The sequence below is a fragment of the Camellia sinensis genome, chromosome 9 (genome assembly GCF_055761805.1).
Source record: "Camellia sinensis isolate YWXY chromosome 9, ASM5576180v1, whole genome shotgun sequence".
Taxonomy (NCBI): Eukaryota; Viridiplantae; Streptophyta; class Magnoliopsida; order Ericales; family Theaceae; genus Camellia; species Camellia sinensis.
Window position 1 is genome coordinate 15,894,460 of NC_138969.1, and position 20,282 is coordinate 15,914,741.

The 20,282-nt window shown below is 36.9% G+C and overlaps 1 protein-coding gene and 1 pseudogene across 4 annotated transcripts; one reads left to right on the forward strand and one right to left on the reverse strand.

Moving 5' to 3' along the window:
• Window positions 1–351, forward strand: LOC145799258 (secreted RxLR effector protein 161 pseudogene; annotated as a pseudogene).
• Window positions 352–10,433: 10,082 nt separating this feature from the next.
• On the reverse strand, window positions 10,434–15,059 carry LOC114318144 (fatty acid amide hydrolase-like). 4 transcript variants are annotated; one of them, XM_082888613.1, is made up of 6 exons: window positions 14,985–15,059; window positions 14,756–14,903; window positions 13,834–13,946; window positions 13,670–13,745; window positions 11,154–11,252; window positions 10,434–10,722 (listed from the first exon to the last, which is right to left on the reverse strand). In XM_082888613.1, exons 1-5 carry the CDS (start codon window positions 15,028–15,030, stop codon window positions 11,174–11,176), a joined length of 462 nt encoding a protein of 153 aa, XP_082744739.1. In that variant the 5' UTR covers window positions 15,031–15,059; the 3' UTR covers window positions 10,434–10,722; window positions 11,154–11,173. The 4 variants fall into 4 exon arrangements, with proteins under 4 accessions (XP_082744739.1, XP_082744737.1, XP_082744738.1 ...); XM_082888611.1 differs by having other exon boundaries at window positions 10,435–10,722; window positions 11,196–11,252; XM_082888612.1 differs by having other exon boundaries at window positions 10,435–10,722; window positions 11,139–11,252.
• Between the last annotated feature and the right edge of the window lie 5,223 nt (window positions 15,060–20,282).

The window sequence follows — 20,282 nt, forward strand, 5'->3', positions numbered from 1 at the left end:
ATGAAGGACATTCCATATGCATCAGCTGTAGGGAGCTTGATGTATGCCCATACATGTACCGAGCTAGATATTAGTTTTGCAGTTGGAATGTTGGGAAGATTCCAAAGTAATCATGGAATGGAACATTGGAAAGCAGTGAAGAAGGTTATGAGATATCTTCAGGGAACAAAGGACTATATGCTCACCTATAGGAGATCAGAACAGTTGAAAGTTATCGGATACTCAAACTCAGATTTTGCTGGTTGCCTTGATAGTAGAAAATCTATATCAGGTTTTGTTTTTCTACTAGCTAGTGGAACAATTTCATGGAAGAGTGTGAAGCAGTCCACTATTGCTTCATCTACTATGTAGGCTGAGTTTGTGGCATGCTTTGAGGCTACAAATCATGCTTTATGGTTGCGAAATTTCATCTCAGGACTTGTTGTTGTTGACTCAAGTGCCAGGCCGCTGAAGATATATTGTGACAATACCGCAGCAGTTTTCTTCTCTAAGAATGGAAAGTACTCCAGTGGTTCCAAACACATGGAAGTAAAGTACTTAGTTGTTAGAGAAAGAGTCCAGAAAGAACAAGTGTTAATTGAAAACTTAAGAACCTCTCTTAGGATTGCTGATCCATTCACAAAGGGATTGCCACCAAAGACATACAAAGAGCATGTTATCAGGATGGGTCTTTTAAGCAACCCTTGATGTGTATGGTTAATCGTGAGTATTTATTTTTATTTGACACTGTTTGCGTAATAATAATTTTGTTTCTAATTTTCCTGTTTCTAAAAGTGTGTGTACACATTAAATTGAATATTGATAAACAGGAAATGTCTTAACAGGACAAATTACAAGTGCCTTTCAAGCAAATAATTATATATCCCGATAATAGACTGGGTTGGTGAAGGTTATCGATGGTGTAGTGCATAGAAGGAAATATGACATAAATATTATATAACCGCTATGACTCACATTGGTGATCTGAAGTAATTACAGTATTATAGTTTCTAATATATCTGAACTTATTGGCTATTTTTAAAATTCGTGATCACGTGTCAAAAATTTTAGTGTGGAATCCAATGAGTCAAAAAATTTATAAATTGCATTTTTTTTTTTTTGTTGAAAAAACTCATAATTGCATCATAATCGGCTTAATGAGCCAAGTCGGAGAATGTTGGATTTATTTTCTAGTGTGGCCCAATAGCCTACATATATCTCATGTTTTAATTTATTTGGACTCCACAATTAGATAAAGCCAATATTATATATAAAATTCGGTAATTATAATTTTAATATAATCACTCTTCTAAGATAAGAAGAAAACCTTGATAGATTAGGAATTCTTCTGATAAGAGTTTATCTGGCTATCTTCTCTCCTCTATATAAGGATGGGTGACTCCTCTTTCATATGATAAGTATTTTTCCATCACTCTAAGTTTAATAGTCATGCTAATTAAGAGAGGCAGAGAGAAGAAGGTGGGCCAAGAATTTAAGGTTCAACTATTAGGGGTATTTTCTCAACTTCTCTAATTCAATGGATGACAATGGTATGTTCGTTTTATTCTTGAGTTGTATTGAATTCAAGATCCTGTAAAGTTTAATTTCGCATTATTATTATGGTTACATGTATTATTAAATCTTACAGTTGAAGGACAATGAAATTGACTTATGAATTGAGAATAATAAATGAACTTGAAATGAATTGAAGGAAAATGAATTGAAACATGAACTTTGGTGATTTACGGTTATATAAAATGTGGATATTTTGGTCATCGGCATTGCATATGCACATTACACTTATATCTTTGTTAAATCTCATATACTGTGTTAGATTGTTTCTATTGGCCTTTGGCTAACCCTATTTGGGAAAAACCATTTTTAAGTGCTGGTGACATGCCTCCACCAAGACAATAGCTTGGAGGGACTTTTGAGAGCAAGAGCTTCTTTATTTTGTTATATTCTTTTGTATAACCAAGGGTTTAAACTGTATTGAGCTAGGCTCACTTTTGTGTAACCAAGCAATAACTTAGAAAGATGTAAGCCTATAGAGCATATGACTATTTGTTTAGTTTCAATTCTTTTATCATTGTAACACATGCTGTAGATTTAGGATAAACATTTATGAATGTATATCGCATGTGTTAACTTTTGTAAACGAACTCTGATGAATGAAAGCATCTTATTTCTATTATTCTTCCGCTTATGAGTTTGTTTTATTGTATTATTTTGGAGGCGTTACATAATTTCCAAAATAGGCCTAAATGGAACATAAAATTCGTACAAAAAATTCCACCGATATGACAATGCAATTATTGTAAGAGTAATACTAGAGACCCCAAAAATTCTACCAAAAGTTCTACCAAATGTCTCACACGAGGTGAGACATTTGGTAGAACTTTTGGTAGAATTTTTGTGATCTCTAGCATTTTTGTTATTGTAAATATATGCATCTTCAATGATGTTTTGAAGTAAATGGTCTATAATGTTCTACATCATTATGTATGAATTTTTTGTTTGTACAACATTATTCATTCTAAATTTATTTGTATTCTCAAAACCATTTCAAATCAAATTTATCTTTATTACCAAATTTACATTAATTGAACCAATATCTATATTGAAGTATTTGGTATATCATATTTTTAAAATAATTGAATTTTTTTGAATGAAACTTTATAAAGAAGTTATTTGTCAACTTATATAAAAATTTAAAATAAAATGAATTTTTTCCCAAGTTAATACAAAATATTTTTAAAAATGTGTTAAATTTAAATTCAGACGACCAACGTAGAATGAATAAATAATTGTTAAAAATTATTTGGTTTAAAGTATCCCAAAAAAACATTCAAAAATATATTAAATTTTTGTATATTTGTTAGTATTTAGTGATTTTTTCATAAATTTTATACGTTTAAAATGTATTTAGATTGAGTAAATCTAAAAACTGAAAAATATTGATTAAAATATTTAAAAATATCTAAAAAATGCATTTAGAATTCGTGCATCTAAAAAGTCCAAAATAAAAATAACTAAAATACAAAAAAATTCTCTAAAAACAATAAAATACGAAAAACAAAAAAAACTTAAAAAGTAGTTTTGAAAATTCAAAACTAAACAAGTGTTCGATTTTCAATATTTTAAAAAACTATTTTCAAAATATACAATCAAACAAAATTTTAAATTTTGTAACTCTTTTCAAAAAGTTATCTTTCAAAATTGATTTTGAAAACTAAATCAATGGAACCTAATTTTTTTTGCAATTGATAATTTTCAAATATTACGACTGTGACCCCAGTTCCTACTACTTTCCAAAATAAGGGTTTCTTTTTGTCTATTGCTTATTCCCAATCATAAATCGTGATATGAGTAGCTTTCTCTATATGATATTTTTAATGAATAATGTTATATGTATCAATTAGTATATCAATTAATATATTAACAAATGATATGACATAATTTTAGAGATTTTGTATGTTTGTAATTTATATAACAAGTGAGGCCAGTAATAATGTTATAACATATATTAATATACTAATTAGTATATTAATTGGTACATGTAGTTTCACTTATTTTCAATCCATAGAATACCGCAATACATATTAAGTGTCATCCCTTGATGTATCTTGGTTGTATATCTGATTTGATATACTTGAAGGCTTGTAATATTTTATGTATTGTATGGGCAAAACTCGGACTAAGTTTTTTGTAATATTTTTGTCTTTTCTTAGTTCAATGTATTTTGAATGTTAAAATGAATCTAGAGTGTGAATTTGAATTTGAGTGATTTAAACTTGTAATATTTATGTATTGTGTCAGCAAAATTCCGACTAATTTTTTTTATAATATTTTTGTCTTATCTTAGTTCAATGTATTTTGAATGTTAAATGAATCTAGAGTGTGAGTTTGAATTTGAGTAATTTAAATTTTGATGTGGTGGGTTGCATAAATTGTTGGGATTTAATAACGGTGATACTACATGCATCAATTGGTATACCAACTGTGTGGGTGATTTTCTGACCACACTGCCCGCTTAGTAACCAGCTGGAGAGCACTGGCAGAATAGATGGCACCTGACTGACTTGCAACAGAAATATAAGAATCCCACGGTGGTTTCGACCACCCAGGGGCACTCCGACGATCAAGTCAGTATATCTCTCAAAGATAAATCAAGTACTAAACTCACAAGCTTGAGTATTAAAAGCATACCTTAGACCCATGGGGGTGCCTCTCTTTTATAGTCAATACAATCCTAGTCCCAAAAGGAGCCTGGCCCTAATGGACTTAGGATTACTGCTAATCTGGAACTCCAAGTGAGATTAGGATAAACTCTCTAAGAGTCTTATCTTTACCGAAACTGAAGTCTTCTCCCAATCTAGGACTCTTGTCCATATCCAAGTTGAGTTTCCTCTTCATTCTAGGACTCTTGTCCCTTATCCGCTTATCTCGGATTCTGATATCTTCGGAGTCAACCTCGGCCTAGCCGAGATGACCTCGACACAACAACCAAGACATGTGGCACCTCGGCTGACACGTCGGCGTCACCTTGGCACGTGTTGGTACTCAGAAAATATATCCCCACAACTGCCCCCTAGGTTCTATTACCTCGGCATTCTGAGGTGATGGAACCTACACTGTTCGTTCATCTGTGCCCCTCTGTCCGAGATCAAACTCGCCGACCTCAAAGTTCTCTGGACTTTACTGTCCACTGGTGTTGGTACTCAGAAAATATATCTCCACAACTGCCCCCTAGGTTCTATTACCTCAGCATTTTGAGGTGATGGAACCTACACTGTTCGTTCATCTGTGCCCCTCTGTCCGAGATTAAACTCGCCGACCTCAAAGTTCTCTGGACTTTACTGTCCACTGGTGTCAAGAATCAAGTTTCATGCTTTCCAAGCTGCTTGAAATTGCGCCTCCTAGCCGAGATTCTGGTTCCATTAATTCGTAAACTCCAAGAGTTTTGCAACTGCTCCACTCACACTCTCTGGTGAGTTCCCGATTTCCAGTCATCTATTTGACTCCGGCGATTTTCATATCGGCGTTCATTTCACTTGGTAGGTTCATAAACTCTTTACTTGCTATTAAGCTCAATCTTTCGTAACTCTTCTGAATCTGTTTACTTGCCATCAGTTGCCTTCTATTTTCGTCTGTTTTCAAGTTTTGAATTGTTTGAATGCCTGGCACTGTCCTTGTCATATCCGCTTTCTGTTGCTAGCATCATGTCTGGGTCATTACTTTCTTGTTCTTCACGTACTTACTTAGTGCCTGTGCACTTGGCTTTATTCTTGAACTTTGTCGTCTTCTTGACTATTTTTCTCTTTTTTCATTTAATCCTCTGGCTTTTTTTCCTTTCTAGCTCTTTTGCTTAAATCCGTCATTGTTCCAAGCTTTCAAGCTCTGCAATTGTTTTCATTCCTCTCCTCCGGTGAAGCTTACGTTATTCTGTCATTTTCGCATCCGTCGTCAGACTTCGGCAATTCTCATTCCGGCTTCCCTCTTTCTGGTAAGCCACTTTTCCTCCTGGTTTTATTTCTTGTTGCTTTCCAAGAAGCTCTGCTTCATTGTTAACCACCATTGTTGTTTTACCCGTTGTTTCCAAATCATCTTCTTGAATATACACTGTTCATATAACTGTTGATTGCTGCCACTGTTCTTGGCTTGACACACCTGTACAATCTTTTTGTCTTGATTTCCTGATAGCTTCATCACCATTTTTGATTTACGAATTACATTATTGTTTCTGTTTTCTATGTCTTTTTCGAGAGTTTTGATTTCAATCCTTGCTTTCAAAACGCCGAGGTGCCAATCGCCGAGAAAAGCTTTGATCAAACTCTTCAGGAGATTGATGCTGAGCTCGTGGCTGAGAAGGCTGCTGAGAAGTTCTTTCCAACTGTCTTCTGGGGATGAGACACAACCTGCCGCTGATGCTGAGTAGTTTGCTTCTTTCTTGAAATTGATGCCGAGGTAACGGTAGAGAAGCTCCTCCAACTGACTGCCGAGGCTGAACTATCGTCGTCCGTCGAAGCAGATCAGTCCGACGTTATTGCTTTCAGTCCCTAGTTCTTTAAGGTCTTCATTTTTGTACTTGCCAACCTTCTCAGCTCTTAACAAGCTAGTTGGTCATCTCGGATGATCATATCTCGGAAACGTCTTTCAGTGTTATCTCGGCTATACCAAACTTGTAAATTGCTACAAATTTCAACAAGTGGTAGACTTCATAACCTTCGGTTAACTCATCTTGTAATTTGCTCAAAAATTTCAACAAGTGTTAACATTCATTGCTCCTTAATTATCATTCCTTCCCCCTGCACCTTCTCCCTGCCCCCTAATGTGAACATAAGTTGTACTTAGGATCACATTAGGGAAGTTGGCTTCGTGCCGTAGTCACAGACCTGATGTGTTCTGCTTTCACCAATGTATTAAAACTTCTGGTATTTAATGCACCCCCTTTAGACCCTCTTTCTCTTGGCTTTTGCAAACTATCATCGCTGTTTCTTGAAACATTTATTCCTTTCACAATTCTGGTCACCACTTCTGGCGTGCACTTAGTGGTTCTGTTCTAATCAAAACGACATTTGATTCCGGCGAATCTTTTGCCGACATTTAACTTTGTGCACTCTCAGAATTTCAACAAGTGTTAAACATCATTTCGTTTTAACTTCGGTTTAAGCATCATCTCCGTTTAACTTTTGGTTAAACATAATCTCGGCTTAACTTCAGTTAAGCATCATCTCAGTTTAACTTCGGTTAAACATCATCTCGGTTTAACTTCGGTTAAGCATCACTTCAGTTTAACTTCGGTTAAACATCATCTCGGCTTAACTTCGGTTAAGCATCACCTCGATTTTTGAAGTTTTTCCTTTTTTGTCACTTGTACTCTTGTACCTTTTTGTTTTTTTAGACAATGTAAGCTCTGCATATAGCCGATGTGCCTCCTTGTTCTTGAATGTCTAATGCAACTTTCCTTCTCTGAATGCTTGTGCCTTTGTCTTTTCTTGACTGCCTTTGCATGATTCTATACTTAAAATATTTTGCGTGTCTTTAGTATGCTCTTCCTTCTTTGTGCAACCTTCTCGGGGTGACATACCTCGGGTATACAAACTGATGATTTACCTCGGCAATAACTTGTCCTGTAAACTTTGCATAAATTCTAACAGATATAAAACACATACTGTTTTAATTTCAACCTATAAACTTTCCTTAAGTTATAACAAGTGTTAAATAATGATCTACTTGTAAATTGTTACAAATTTCAACAAGTGTTTAAACAATATACTTAGCTTTTACTTCAACCTGTAAATTGCTGCAAATTTCAACGGACGATCATATGTCGGCTTAACGTCATCTTGTAAATTGCTACAAATTTCAACAAGTGTTAAGCATCTTTTTTGGGTTAACCAACTTGTAAATTTCTACAAGTGTTTAACCAATAACCTCGGCTTTACTTCGGCTTGTAAATTGCTACAAATTTCAACAAGCGAAGAGAAACAGTAATCTCGGCTTAACTTCAACTTGTAAATTCCTACAAATTTCAACAAGTGAAGATAAGGAATCAGCTTAACTCCAACTTGTAAATTGCTACAAATTTCAACAAGTGAAGATAAGGAATAATCTCGGCTTAACTTCGACTTGTAAATTGCTACAAATTTCAACAAGTGAAGATAAGGAATAATCTCGGCTTAACTTCGACTTGTAAATTGCTACAAATTTCAACAAGTGAAGATAAGGAATCAGCTTAACTCCAACTTGTAAATTGCTACAAATTTCAACAAGTGAAGATAAGGAATCGGCTTAACGTCATCTTGTAAATTGCTACAAATTTCAACAAGTGAAGATAAGGAATCGGCTTAACTTCGACTTGTAAATTGCTACAAATTTCAACAAGTGAAGATAAGGAATCAACTTAACTTCAACTTGTAAATTGCTACAAATTTCAACAAGTGTTAAACATATTCTTCTTCTCTCTACCTCTTGCTTGCTGGATCCATTGTTACCTCGGCCTCGCTTTGGCAAGCCATTTCTTTTCTCATGTTTTTTATAAGCCTTTGCATCCTTTTGTCCGTAGGGTCACCAGAATCCCTTTGATATGGTTCTGTAGGCAAGGGATCTGCCCCGTGCATAGCTTCCACATACTCCTTTGTGGTCTTTACAACAGGTCTTCATCTTGGCTAACTTCAGTCCGATCTTGTGTGTTTCTTTTTTATCTTCTGGGATCTGAGATTTGCTCACTGAGCTCTTCTCTTCTCGGGTTTAAGTGTCGAGTTCTTGTCTTCTGGAATCTTAGATCTGCTCATTCAGGTTGAGCTCTTTTTTTCTCGGGCCTACTCATCTAGGCCGAGATCATGTCTTCTGGAATCTTGGATCTGCTCATTCAGGTTGAGCTCTTTGAATGTTATTTTCTTGGGAGCGCTCATGCCCCCTGTCTTTGTATCCCTTCTGGAAGGGTCTTCATTCCGATTATGTCGACATATTCTCCATCCTTTCTAAACTAGTCGTTTCTGACACGTTGATCTTGTACGGTGGTGGCCATCTATTCTCCTTTCGTTCCCACAAACGGCGCCAAATTGTGTGGGTGATTTTCCGACCACGCTGCCCGCTTAGTAACCAGCTGGAGAGCACTGGTAGAATAGATGGCACCTGACTGACCTGCAATAGAAATATAAGAATCCCGCGGTGGTTTCGACCACCCGGGGGCACTCCGACGATCAAGTCAGTATATCTCTCAAAGATAAATCAAGTACTAAACTCACAAGCTTGAGTATCAAAAGCATACCCTAGACCCATGGGGGTGCCTCTCTTTTATAGTCAATACAATCCTAGTCCCAAAAGGAGCCTGGCCCTAATGGACTTAGGATTACTGCTAATCTGGAACTCCAAGTGAGATTAGGATAAACTCTCTAAGAGTCTTATCTTTACCCAAACTGAAGTCTTCTCCCAATCTAGGACTCTTGTCCATATCCAAGTTGAGTTTCCTCTTCATTCTAGGACTCTTGTCCCTTATCCGCTTATCTCGGATTCCGATATCTTCGGAGTCAACCTCGGCCTAGCCGAGATGACCTCGGCACAACGACCAAGACACGTGGCACCTCGGCTGACACGTCGGCGTCACCTTGGCACGTGTTGGTACTCAGAAAATATATCCCCACACCAACTAATGTACCAACATACCTTATGTCATTATTACTGATTCCACCAATTATACAAATTACAAAAATCTAAAACCTTTAAAATTATGTCACATTATCTGTTAATATACTAATTAATATACCAATTAGTGCATATAACATTATTCATTTAATAATCAATAAGGGAACAACAAAGCCGAAAGTTGTATTTTAGCAGCATTTTTTTGTTTTTAGGTCTAAACCACCGGTATTCGGAAGTCCACAGGACCCAAACCAATCCGGTTCGAGCCGGGTAGGACCACAAGGGCGGCAAAAAACTATCAGTACGTAAGAAACGTGAGATGATAGTTTCAAAGCCGACATTTTAATAAATGTTGCTATAAGTTTTTCCTGCATTTTGAACGGTCTTGTAAAAGCCAAATTTTCTATAATTAATACAATTAATTAAAATTTTTATTTTTAAATTCTATGTTTTCCTGTCAGTGTGCTTGTAACTAAGATACAAACCAAGCCAATACAAACCAAGCCAATCGATATTAACTAAACATGAACAAAAAAAAAAAAAAAAAGGATTGTTATTGTTTCGAGGTAACTTGTCTTCATTGTATTGATAACTTGAAAATTTTAACATGGCACTACAAACCTGTTAATGGAGTATTTTGTCTTGTCCGAATCCAGTTGAAAATCCAACTGATTATTGTATTTATCAAAACACCATTTGCACTTTGTGAATGGGCTTTTCTATTTTTTATATCTTTTAGGCGGCAACGATCTATTGGATATTATGTTTATGCTATTGGATATTCTCTAACATTTTTGGAGTTTAATAACAAAGAGAGTAGATCAAATAATACAATACATAAAAGGTGTCGTTTGGTACACTGCAGGAATTTTAACTTTTAGTGGCGTTTAAAAAACGCCGCTGTAAGCGTCAAAAACGCCGCCAATTCTTTTTGTGACGCTTAGCCCCGAACGCCGAGGACGCGGCCGTCGCTATAACTTTATGACGTTTTAAAAATGTCGTGATATTAATATAGGCGGCGTTTTTAAAAACGCCGCGAAATGTCCTACTAAACTCATGCTGACGTCACTGGCGACATTTAGCGACGTTTTTGTAAAAACGCCGTCATATCTTCTTGCATAAATTTGACGGTTAGTATGTAGGGTTTAAGAGGCGTTCGTAAAAACGCCGTCATATCCTCTTTTTTTTTTTTTTTTTGAAATTGGGCTAATTTTATTTGATTGAACTAAAAAAATATAAATCATTCCAAATATAAATAACACCCAGCTCATTAACCCAAATTGTTTAATTACAATGCTTCCTCCAACAATTATTTGATGCCACCTTATAATCGTGTTGCACATCAGAAGAAGCCGCAAATTAACAGTTATTACAAACATGGTTTACAATTTTGCTGACATCCCAAAGGCCAAACATCTTGCCATTGGAATCAAACACTGTTAGAACTGGAAGTGATCACAAAATTGTATATGACTAATGATTGGTAAATGAAAACAAAGCCAAGGTCACCACAACTCTCCATTTGAAGAAGGTATTTCTTATTCCCTCCTTGTACAACTGGGGGTACTTTTTGGAAAGGGAAGCACTGACATCCTGCCAAAGAACATATGTGATCATTCAGTCACATTTAGATTGGTTGCAAAAATAAATGACAAAAAAACGAAATGTGAAATAAAAATTGTGAGACACCCATAACCAACTTTATCCAAAAATAGTTTTGACTTTGATATAAACTATATACTTAACATTGTGAAGTGTGAAACACCCATAACCAACTTTATCAACCTAATATTCTAAGCAGCAATGGTGCATATATAGCATGCCACGTACCTATAAAAATTCTAGTAGAAAACTATGGTATTTATAAACTTTTCATTGCTTTTGTTTATAAAAACACAAATAATGAAATAAAAATTTTGAAAAATGACACTAGACTATGATAAGATGGATGGATTAGGTTTTTTTAAATCAGTATTGCCTAGTAATATTTTCTTGAGTGTGGGACCAACCAATGTAAGTAATACATTTCAAAGCATTGAACTGATTATGGGAAGAAATGAATGAACCCCTGTTTTGGCCCACCGGACAGCATATGACAAGCGAAAGCACGGTCAAATACAGATCTGAGAAAGAAAAAGGAATAGGAAGATCATGTTTTCTTCACAATATAATTGCACCATATCTACTATTTATTGTTACTCTTTTCTTTTATGCAGAATTGTTAAAATTTGCAAAATTGACCATTATTTTATTAGTATAGTATCATATATTTGTTTATTATCTTATATGAAACATTCAAAATCTAAAGTCAAATAATTATATATATACACACCCACATATAAAACAACATGAATGTTCACAATATATTGGTTCAGGAAGACAATTTTAGATGGTTACGTAACAGGTTTCCGATACAGAAGACGGTACAGATAAATTCTGAACTGGAAATCTTATTTATTAAAATAAAATCTTATTTATACATAATAAATATATAAAATTATATATTTTGTACGTGTCACCCACGTATCGTGTCCTACATTTTTTGAAAATTTACGTGTTATCATGTCCGTGTCATGTCTACGCTTCTTAGAAATATGAGAATGAAAGCACTCACCGGATTCTTCAAGAAAGAGCCCAATCAGACATGAGAATGGAAGCAGAGTTTCTGCATGAGCAAACCGCAGTCTTGCCTTTTCATAACAGCCAGGAGCATGTTCTTCTACAGTAACAGAAGGTATAAATTATGAGCCAAACAGAAGATACCTTTATTTTTTTCCCTCAGCATTAGCCATGAAGACTTCAATTAAAGTTTATAACACAATTAAATTTATAGCATTAATAGCAAATAACCATAAACACAGTGGAAAATAATATGACAATAATAAGATTCAAAGAATTAATAAACTTATGAGACATTTAATATGAATTGTTATAGTTTATGTAACCTTCTTTAGCCATACATGGACTGAACAACATCCTCAAGCAATGGCACTCCCATCTGGTTGTTTAATGCATTACCATAACCCTTTAATATGAACAGCTCCAAAACACAATGGATCCCATGATATGTAAGTACCAAAGCTACATACCTCAGATGGAGTGAACAGAGCACACGCTTGATCAGTTATATTCAATAAGGATGCTTCCTGCCAAATTGAAAATTTGAATGAACAATTACAAAGGAATTGCAATCAGATAGACTGTTTAGAATTCTCAGAGAAAGAAAATGAAAGAGAAAAAAAACACGAAAACACGAAGAAAAAAAAAATGAAAATATTCCGAAAACAAGTCAATGTAATCAACTGGTTGAACTTTTTTTTTCTCAATTGGTTTGTATGGGATTCTATTGGTGTTTGTGAATAATATAGATTCTCATCAGCCCCAACCAATTGGGGCTTTTCTTTGAGCACCAACAAGGCAATAATCCAATCTTAAAGATGATATACAAAGAAGAAAGCAAATGAAATTAAAAACTCACAGTGCATCCACTGCTTATCAAAGCCTTGACAAAAACATCATTTGACAGTACATCCAATTTCTTCTGTTCTTCACCCTGAAAAATGAAACAGATGTGATCTATCGTAGTCATAGATAGATAAAATTGCAATGAAAACACAGAAATGCAAGAAAATGTAAAATTAGCATATTACTGAACAACTTTTGAAAAAAGAAAAACAAAAAACCCACCTGAGTATTTGTCTGTCCTGCAAGTCCAATGAGTTTTGCAAGACCTGCCTGCAAAATTGGTGATTATTGGAAGGCCAAGAAAAAACCCACCTTTAACATTAATTGGTTTTAGGTGAGGTGGTGGAACTCAATCCAACAGGTGTTATCAAAGCAACGTTGTCATGGGTTTAAGTTGCAGAGCATCGTTGTGAGGGAACAATTGTTGGGTACACAATGTTGCTCCTACAATCGCTCGTGTCATGGAGTTGCCACAAGACAAATCACAATGGAGTAAAGTTTATTTTGCCTCAATATATGTATATTCTATTGTATGAAGCACACAACTTGGTCTGCAATTCCATAAGATAATTTTGATTTCTAAAAATAACCACAATAATACTAAATGTTCTCCAAATATTTAGCATTCCTAACACTGTTGTATTCAGTTGCGCACTACTCTCTCCACTTTCACCCATGACCTTCCAGGGCAATTTCAATTGCACACGTTAGTGTGCGCAAGGCTTCTAGTATATATATACACGAAAAATTTATGATATAGTTGGCAAAAGAAAGGAATATTAAAAAAACGAGGAGAGATTTCAGACAACTCATAAAACAAACAGCATATGAAGCAAGCCCTCTATCACATAAAAGAAAAAAATGTACAAAGATATTTGCATGCATATATATGTGTGTGTGTGTGTGGGTGTCTGTAAATATACTAATCAATAAACCTCCCCTAAAACACGCAGAAGATTGGCTGACAGACGCAAGCATTATGCTTCTTTTTATCAGTTAACGTGACTTCATTATGCAGAGAACCGTACAGTAAAATGGACAATGGACTGGACATCATATAATTCCAAGATTTTACCCTTTCATGTCAGTCCGACCATATGTTGTTTTCAAGCCCACTACACCACAAAGGGAAGAAGGAATACGAACTGAACCTGTATTTTGCATTAATAAAGCAATATCAATAATTGTCTGGAAAAATAAAGAGAATCAGTTGAAGACAAGATGACAAATTTGTACAACCTCCACCATCTGTTCCTAGTGCAGCTGAACAAAGCCCAGAAGCTACAATTGCTGCTGGGCCTGAGGAAGATCCACCTGTATACCTTTTTGGATCATGTGGGTTTCTTGTTGTTCTGTCATTATGAGCAGATTTGTGAAAGATATTTGTCAATGATAGCAATTTAGAAGTCAATGAAAGAAGTGATGGAGATAAAAAGGTGAATGGATAAATCATGTTCTTAAAAATAATAAATAAATAAAAAACTATAATGTGAGACGATTTAAGTTCATGTAAGCAAGATCTAAAGCCAATGAATCACTTTTATTAATAATAGGTTCATTTAACTGGAAACAAAAAATCAGGAACTAAGCCAACCGTGGTTCAAATTATATAAGATAAACATAATCTTGGCCATTTATGTCCAAACAATATATTTATTCTGTCAAAAAAAATCACTTAAGTTATAACTTATGTGGCTCATGAGGTTAGCATATATGCAAAAGTGGATAACCAGTAAATCATATAAATAATAATTGGACGCAAGACATTTGATAATATAAGTTTTCCAAGAATAACGTGCAAACAAAAGGCAATATGCTGAGATATTTCTCCAAACTAAAAATCTAACATGTTCAGTATATGAAGCACCATTGTTATGTGGGGTCCATTTAAATAATTCTAAGAACATTGCAAAGACTTAAACATCGGGGTATAAAGCAATTTTAAGCAGATAAATAAATCAAATATAATTCTAAGATGCAAGATACGTTATAAATTAAGTAGCCTTTGTAAAGCTAATGCGCTACCAGCAGGTAATACGCTGAATATAACAGTCTTATTTCTCCATTCAACAATCTCTGCAGTCACCTTGTCATGCATGCATGTCGAACACTGAAATCATATTTATCTCTTTGTTTACATAGCTACTACATGGAATCTTACCCATAGTTTGCATTATTTCCTGTTGTTCCTAGATCCATTTCATGCATATTTGCCTTTCCAACAAAAATAACACCACAGCTACGTAACCTTGATACAGAAACTGCATCTTTTTTAATAGGGCGCACCTCATGAAACCACGTCGTTGCACCTGTTTGTCATAGAATACTGAGCTACATTTGTAAATTGAGTAAGAAAACTTCATGAAAATGAAAATTCAATTATATTTTACCCTTTGATGGATGAGGATAGCAGTCTATATCATCCTTGATAGCCATGAAAATCCCATCCAAGATTGACAGTGGGTGTCCTGTTTCCACCCACTTGTTTTTGTTTCCATTTTTCAAAATTTTTTAAAACAAAAAACAGAAAAACAGAAGACATTACCAAATAGGCCCTGTTTCCACATGAGAAGTTACGTTTTTGGTAGGATAAATTAGATTTTTACCGTCTCCGCAAACACAATTCTTTCAAGTGATCCTTTTGAGAAGGCAGTACACCTTGAATTGTGGCAAGCCTGCAAGAATGTTCAGTTATTATCTGATATGTTGCTACATAATGTCTTGAAAGCATTTAAATTAGCCTACAAAAGACATATCATTTGACCCAACTCCATAATGTCTTGAAAGCATTTAAATTAGCCTACATGTTTTTCTTAGGCTTCAAAAAATGGAGAAAAACTCCCTACTTAAGCACTCAAAAACTACGTAGGCATAGAAAACTGTTTATGTCAATGTATTGAGTGTGAGTATTTTCTGAGACAAGTCAAGTAGCTAAGCTGTCCAAATTCTGAAAGCCAGATAGGAATGGAGTGATCTGATTTAGGAAAGTTCAAAATCAGGTGCAGTATTAACATCCCTAAATTTGGGACAATAATAATAAATGATCATGCAACATGATGATATTAACCAAAGTAAAAGAATTCAAGTATTGGCAACAGTTTGGCAATTTTATTTAATCTGGGATAAATTAAACAGATTTAACAATCCATGGGCCATTGGAACCCCATGACCAAAATTGATCCCCACCATTTTTTCCGAGAACACCCACCATAATCCCAATCTTACCCTTCTTTCTTAGACCTCCACCCCTACCATGTCCGTCCTCTGGCAGCCTCCTTTCCATAAGCCTCTCCCTGCCACTTCTCCACCTCCGACAGTCGCTTCCCAGCTACCCCTCTCTCTAAATGCCTCTACAATATTTGTTGAATTTATTGGGATGGTTGTTTAGCAGTATCTATATCTAAATCTTACTGATGCAGCACTACAATGGTAAGCCTAACAAACCAAGACAGTGCTATTGTACTCTTATATATGACTCGACCTGAATGTGTGGAAAATCATAAAGCATGGAAAGAAGAGATAAATTCCCCAATGATTGAATGCAATGGGGATGGAATTTATAGAACTAATGTGATCAAAAACTCAAAATGTACATATTCAACTCCACGATATAGCGACCCCGGTCTTTTCCCATTTAATTATTTTATCCGGACTTAAGTTCCGTAGATTCCGTCATTGTATAATTGTTGTTGTCATTCATCATTTTCTTGTTTTGAGTCTTGGGTTGTGTTGGGAAGATTTGGAGCAGGTTGGTTGAGCTTAGGAACCAAGTCTAGTTGCCCAGATTTTGGCTTGTCCGCTCGAGCGGGGGTTTGGGCGCTCGAGCGGGGAATACACCTATCCAGTATGTCCTGTGTATTGTTGGCCGCTCGAGCGGAAAGTCGTGAGTGACGCTCGAGCGGGGAGTTGGGCGCTCGAGCGGGGACCTGTCTGCAAAAACTTCTGGGAGTGTGCATTCGCCGCTCGAGCGGGAGTTTGGCCGCTCGAGCGGGAGTCTGTGAGTGGCGCTCGAGCGGGGGTTTCCACGCTCGAGCGGGGCGACTGGTATAAAAATCCGAGATCCGACTTTCTGGATCATTTTTCATCTCCTTTTTTATTTTAAAACCCTAGAACCGTCTTCTCTCTCTCTCTACACACCTTTTCTCTTAGGATTGATCTACTTAGAGTGGATTTCTACCTTAGATCCTTTGTTAAAAAGATAGAGTGAGTCGAGGGCTTCCATTTAATCTGATTTATTGGTGGTTTGGAGCACTTTGAAGTTTGGGTCTTCATCTCCATCTTCTCTTTTGGGGCTATTTCTTCGAGGTAGGGATTTCCTACTCCATTTTATAAGTTTTGTTCTAAGTTTTGGTATTTTAATATGTTGGGGTTACTTTGATAATTTTGAGAAAAACCCTAGTTGTATTAATTAATTAATTTGTATAATTAATTTAAGGGAATTGGGTTAAATTCATGAAATTGGGGAATTTATTGATTAAATGGTGTAGTTGGATATTTTAAATCACTCACCTATTGAATAGTTGTTATATTATTTCCAAGTCTAGAAATATCTGTTTTGGGCTATCGGTGGAGGATAGTCGTGATTGTTGTAGACAATGCATGTGGATTAGGTATAACTGAAACTAATCACATTGATTAAGCCATCAATTTTGACTGTTGAATTAATACAGACAATATATGTATTGATTGAGTGTTGTATGTGTTATGTGTTTACATACATTGTTTTGTGTGGGAGGAGATAGGGGATGTACTCCACGGTTTAGGGGAAGATAGGGGATGGACCTCTAAACCGGATTTTGTTTGGGAGGAGATAGGGGATGGACTCCATTAGCATCACTTTTATGTGTGCTTATTTATATAGAAGTGTTTTATTGATACAGCACTAAAATGTGTATCAATCTGGAAGTATGAAGTGTTTGATTTGAGCTTGAGTCTCAATTGTTTGTTGATACTGGAAGAATGTGAATTTGATATATATATATATATATATATATAACTCACTGTTGTAAGTTGGGCCAGGTTCAGAGCCATGTTGATAAGTTGGAAAGTAAAACGTATCTTAGAAGTGTCATGAGACTGTAAAATGAAGTAATTGATTATCCTGGTTAACCATCTATTGAATGCTATTGCTTTATTCAATGCTTATATTTGGTTTAGTATATTTCTACTGGGCTGTGGCTCACCCTTTATGGGAACATCATTTTCAGGTTCAGGTGATAAGCTACCTCCACGGACTTAGCCTGGAAGGATTTGATGTTTGGGATTTTGAAGACTTGTCTTTAGTTATATGTTTTATTTTGTTATTTTTGAGATTACATGTAAACATTCAAGCCTAGGGCTTAACTTGTAAATGAGTTAGTACTCATCCTTTTTGTGTCCAAGTGTTAGCTTGGAAAGATGTAAGCCCTTAGGGCATTTATTTTGATGTTGCAGGATGTTACATGTGATGTCTTTCAATAAGAATACTCTGATGAATAACTCAAATGATTCGTTTTCTTTTATAAATGCATGTTAATGTTATGGTTATTATGGGTTTATTTTGAGGGCGTGACAACTTGGTATCAGAGCGTACCGGGTTTGAATAGTTTGGGTACGTGGGAAGTGATTAGTATCACATTGGGTTCGTCTCGTTTGATAGAGACTTAGTGTAATGTTATATGATTATGTGATAACATGTTTATGTGATTATGTGGGTATGGAATGTAGTTTCTAGGTTGTTGATTGGACCTTTGAGTTTCTTGTAGTCTTGTTGGAAAGGCACTTGATCACTGCTGCTTCCAACCGGAACTATAGTAACGCATTGGGACTATCGTTATCCGGGAATGAAATTCGTAGGTGCTTATGTGATTATGTGCTTACGTGGAATGAATTATTGTTGTCCCATGCATTAGGACGCGAGTGTTTAGTCTCGGCACATTTATTAATGTGCTAATGTCTTTGTTTCCTTCATTAGGATGTCAGGACGAGGACGAGGACGCGGTAGGCGCGGTAGGCCGGGTAGGCAGGAGGTGCCTGTGCCAGAGGAGATTCCGGCAGCTCAGAAGGGAATTGGCCAGGCCAATGTGGCCGAGCCAGTAGGCCAGCAGGCTATGGGCGCTCTAGCCCGAGAGATAGCAGGGGCATTCAGGGAGTCAGTAGGCATTCTTAGAGCTGAGAATCAAGCTCGGGATGTTGCTGCAGATGCAGGACCATCCTTTCTGAGGAGGGAGTTCTTCCGGTCTAATCCGGATGAATTTGTGGGTGATCCTAAAGAGCCGCTTAAGGCAGATGAATGGCTCGAACAGACAACGAAGACGTTTGAGATGCTTGGCATCGAAGACGATGGGTTGAAAGTGACCTTGGCATCTTTCCAGCTGAAGGGGGACGCGGGTCAGTGGTGGAAGTTCACCAAGGCTCGTATTGGAGGTACATGGGAGGCATTTGTGAATGCTTTCCAGGAGAAGTTCTTATCTCCAGCAGTCAGGGAGAAGCTGAGAGACCAGTTTTGTCAGCTTAAGCAGGCGGGTTATTCTGTGGCCGAGTTTGAGGCTGCATTTACTAGCTTGTCCAGGTTTGCACCTGAGTTGGTGGCGTCTGAGGAACGCCGTTGTATCGAGTTCGAGAAGAAGTTGAGGCGTGGCCTCAAGCTGAGAGTTGGGGGAACTATGATTCGGGATTATGGGCGTATGGTTGATGCTGCAGCCCACATGGAAATTATGATGCAGGAGGAGGAAGAAGGACAGAAGGGCTCCAAGAGGAGTCAGGATGGTCAGAGTGATGGTAGGAGACAGAAGGGTTTCAATCCTCAGCAGTCTCAGGGTAGCTTTTCTAGATCGACTTTTCCTGTGCCGAGTGCTAGTTCGGGGAAAGGTAGTCAGGGAGACATTACCTGTTTTAAGTGTGGCCAGCTGGGTCACAAGTCTCCAGTTTGTCCTCAGAGGGGAGGAGTGCAGAGAGAAGCATCATCTTCGGTTCGATCTCAGAGCCAGAGTCAGGGTAGAGGTCAGCCACTCTCGTGTTATCAGTGTGGTCAGCCAGGGCATATGAAGAGGTATTGCCCGCAGTTGGGTGGCACATCTGGTGCATCTGGTTTAAGGCAGATTCAGGGTCAGCAGCCAGCTCAGTCGGGTCAGGCCTCGAGGGCCAATCAGGGGGCTTCATCGTCCCAGTCAGTGCAGCAATCTTATGCGCCTAGGGGTGAGCAGGTTGATCAGAGGTCATCTGGGCGCGTGTATGTTGTTACCGCGCAGGATCTTGTACCGGCTCCATCAGTTGTGAGAGGTACTTTCTTATTTTGCAACTCGGTTGCTAATGTTTTGATTGATACGGGTGCATCTCATTCCTTTGTGTCTACTGCATTTGCATCTGTTTTGGAGTTGGAGTTAGCACAGTTAGCATCTCCTATATGTGTAGTGTCACCTCTTGGGGGTGAATTGATTTTGAAACAAGGTGTTAGAGGTTGTGATATAGAGGTTGATTATCATAGAATCCCATTTTCCTTTGTAGTTATGCCTATGAGGGGTTTCGATGTTATTTTGGGTATGGACTGGTTATCGTCATACCGAGCAGTTATTGATTGCTACCGCCAGAGGGTCACTTGTTGTACTGTGAGCGGAGAGTATTTTCATTTTCTGGGGGACCGGGTTGGTGATGTGTTGCCACCGGGGTATGTTCCACGAGGACGGAGTGAGCTTAGTGGTCTACTTGCT

What these genes read in the sequence shown, in the direction of transcription:
- LOC114318144 (XM_082888611.1), bottom strand. Translation starts at nt 15,030, where the DNA reads ATGGCTATCAAGGATGATATAGACTGCTATCCTCATCCATCAAAGG. An exon ending in CTATCCTCATCCATCAAAGG is followed by an intron (nt 14,904 to 14,984) that starts GTAAAATATAAT and finishes TATGACAAACAG; the next exon opens with GTGCAACGACGTGGTTTCAT. An exon ending in GGTCGGACTGACATGAAAGG is followed by an intron (nt 11,253 to 13,669) that starts GTAAAATCTTGG and finishes TTTCTTTCTCAG; the next exon opens with ATCTGTATTTGACCGTGCTT.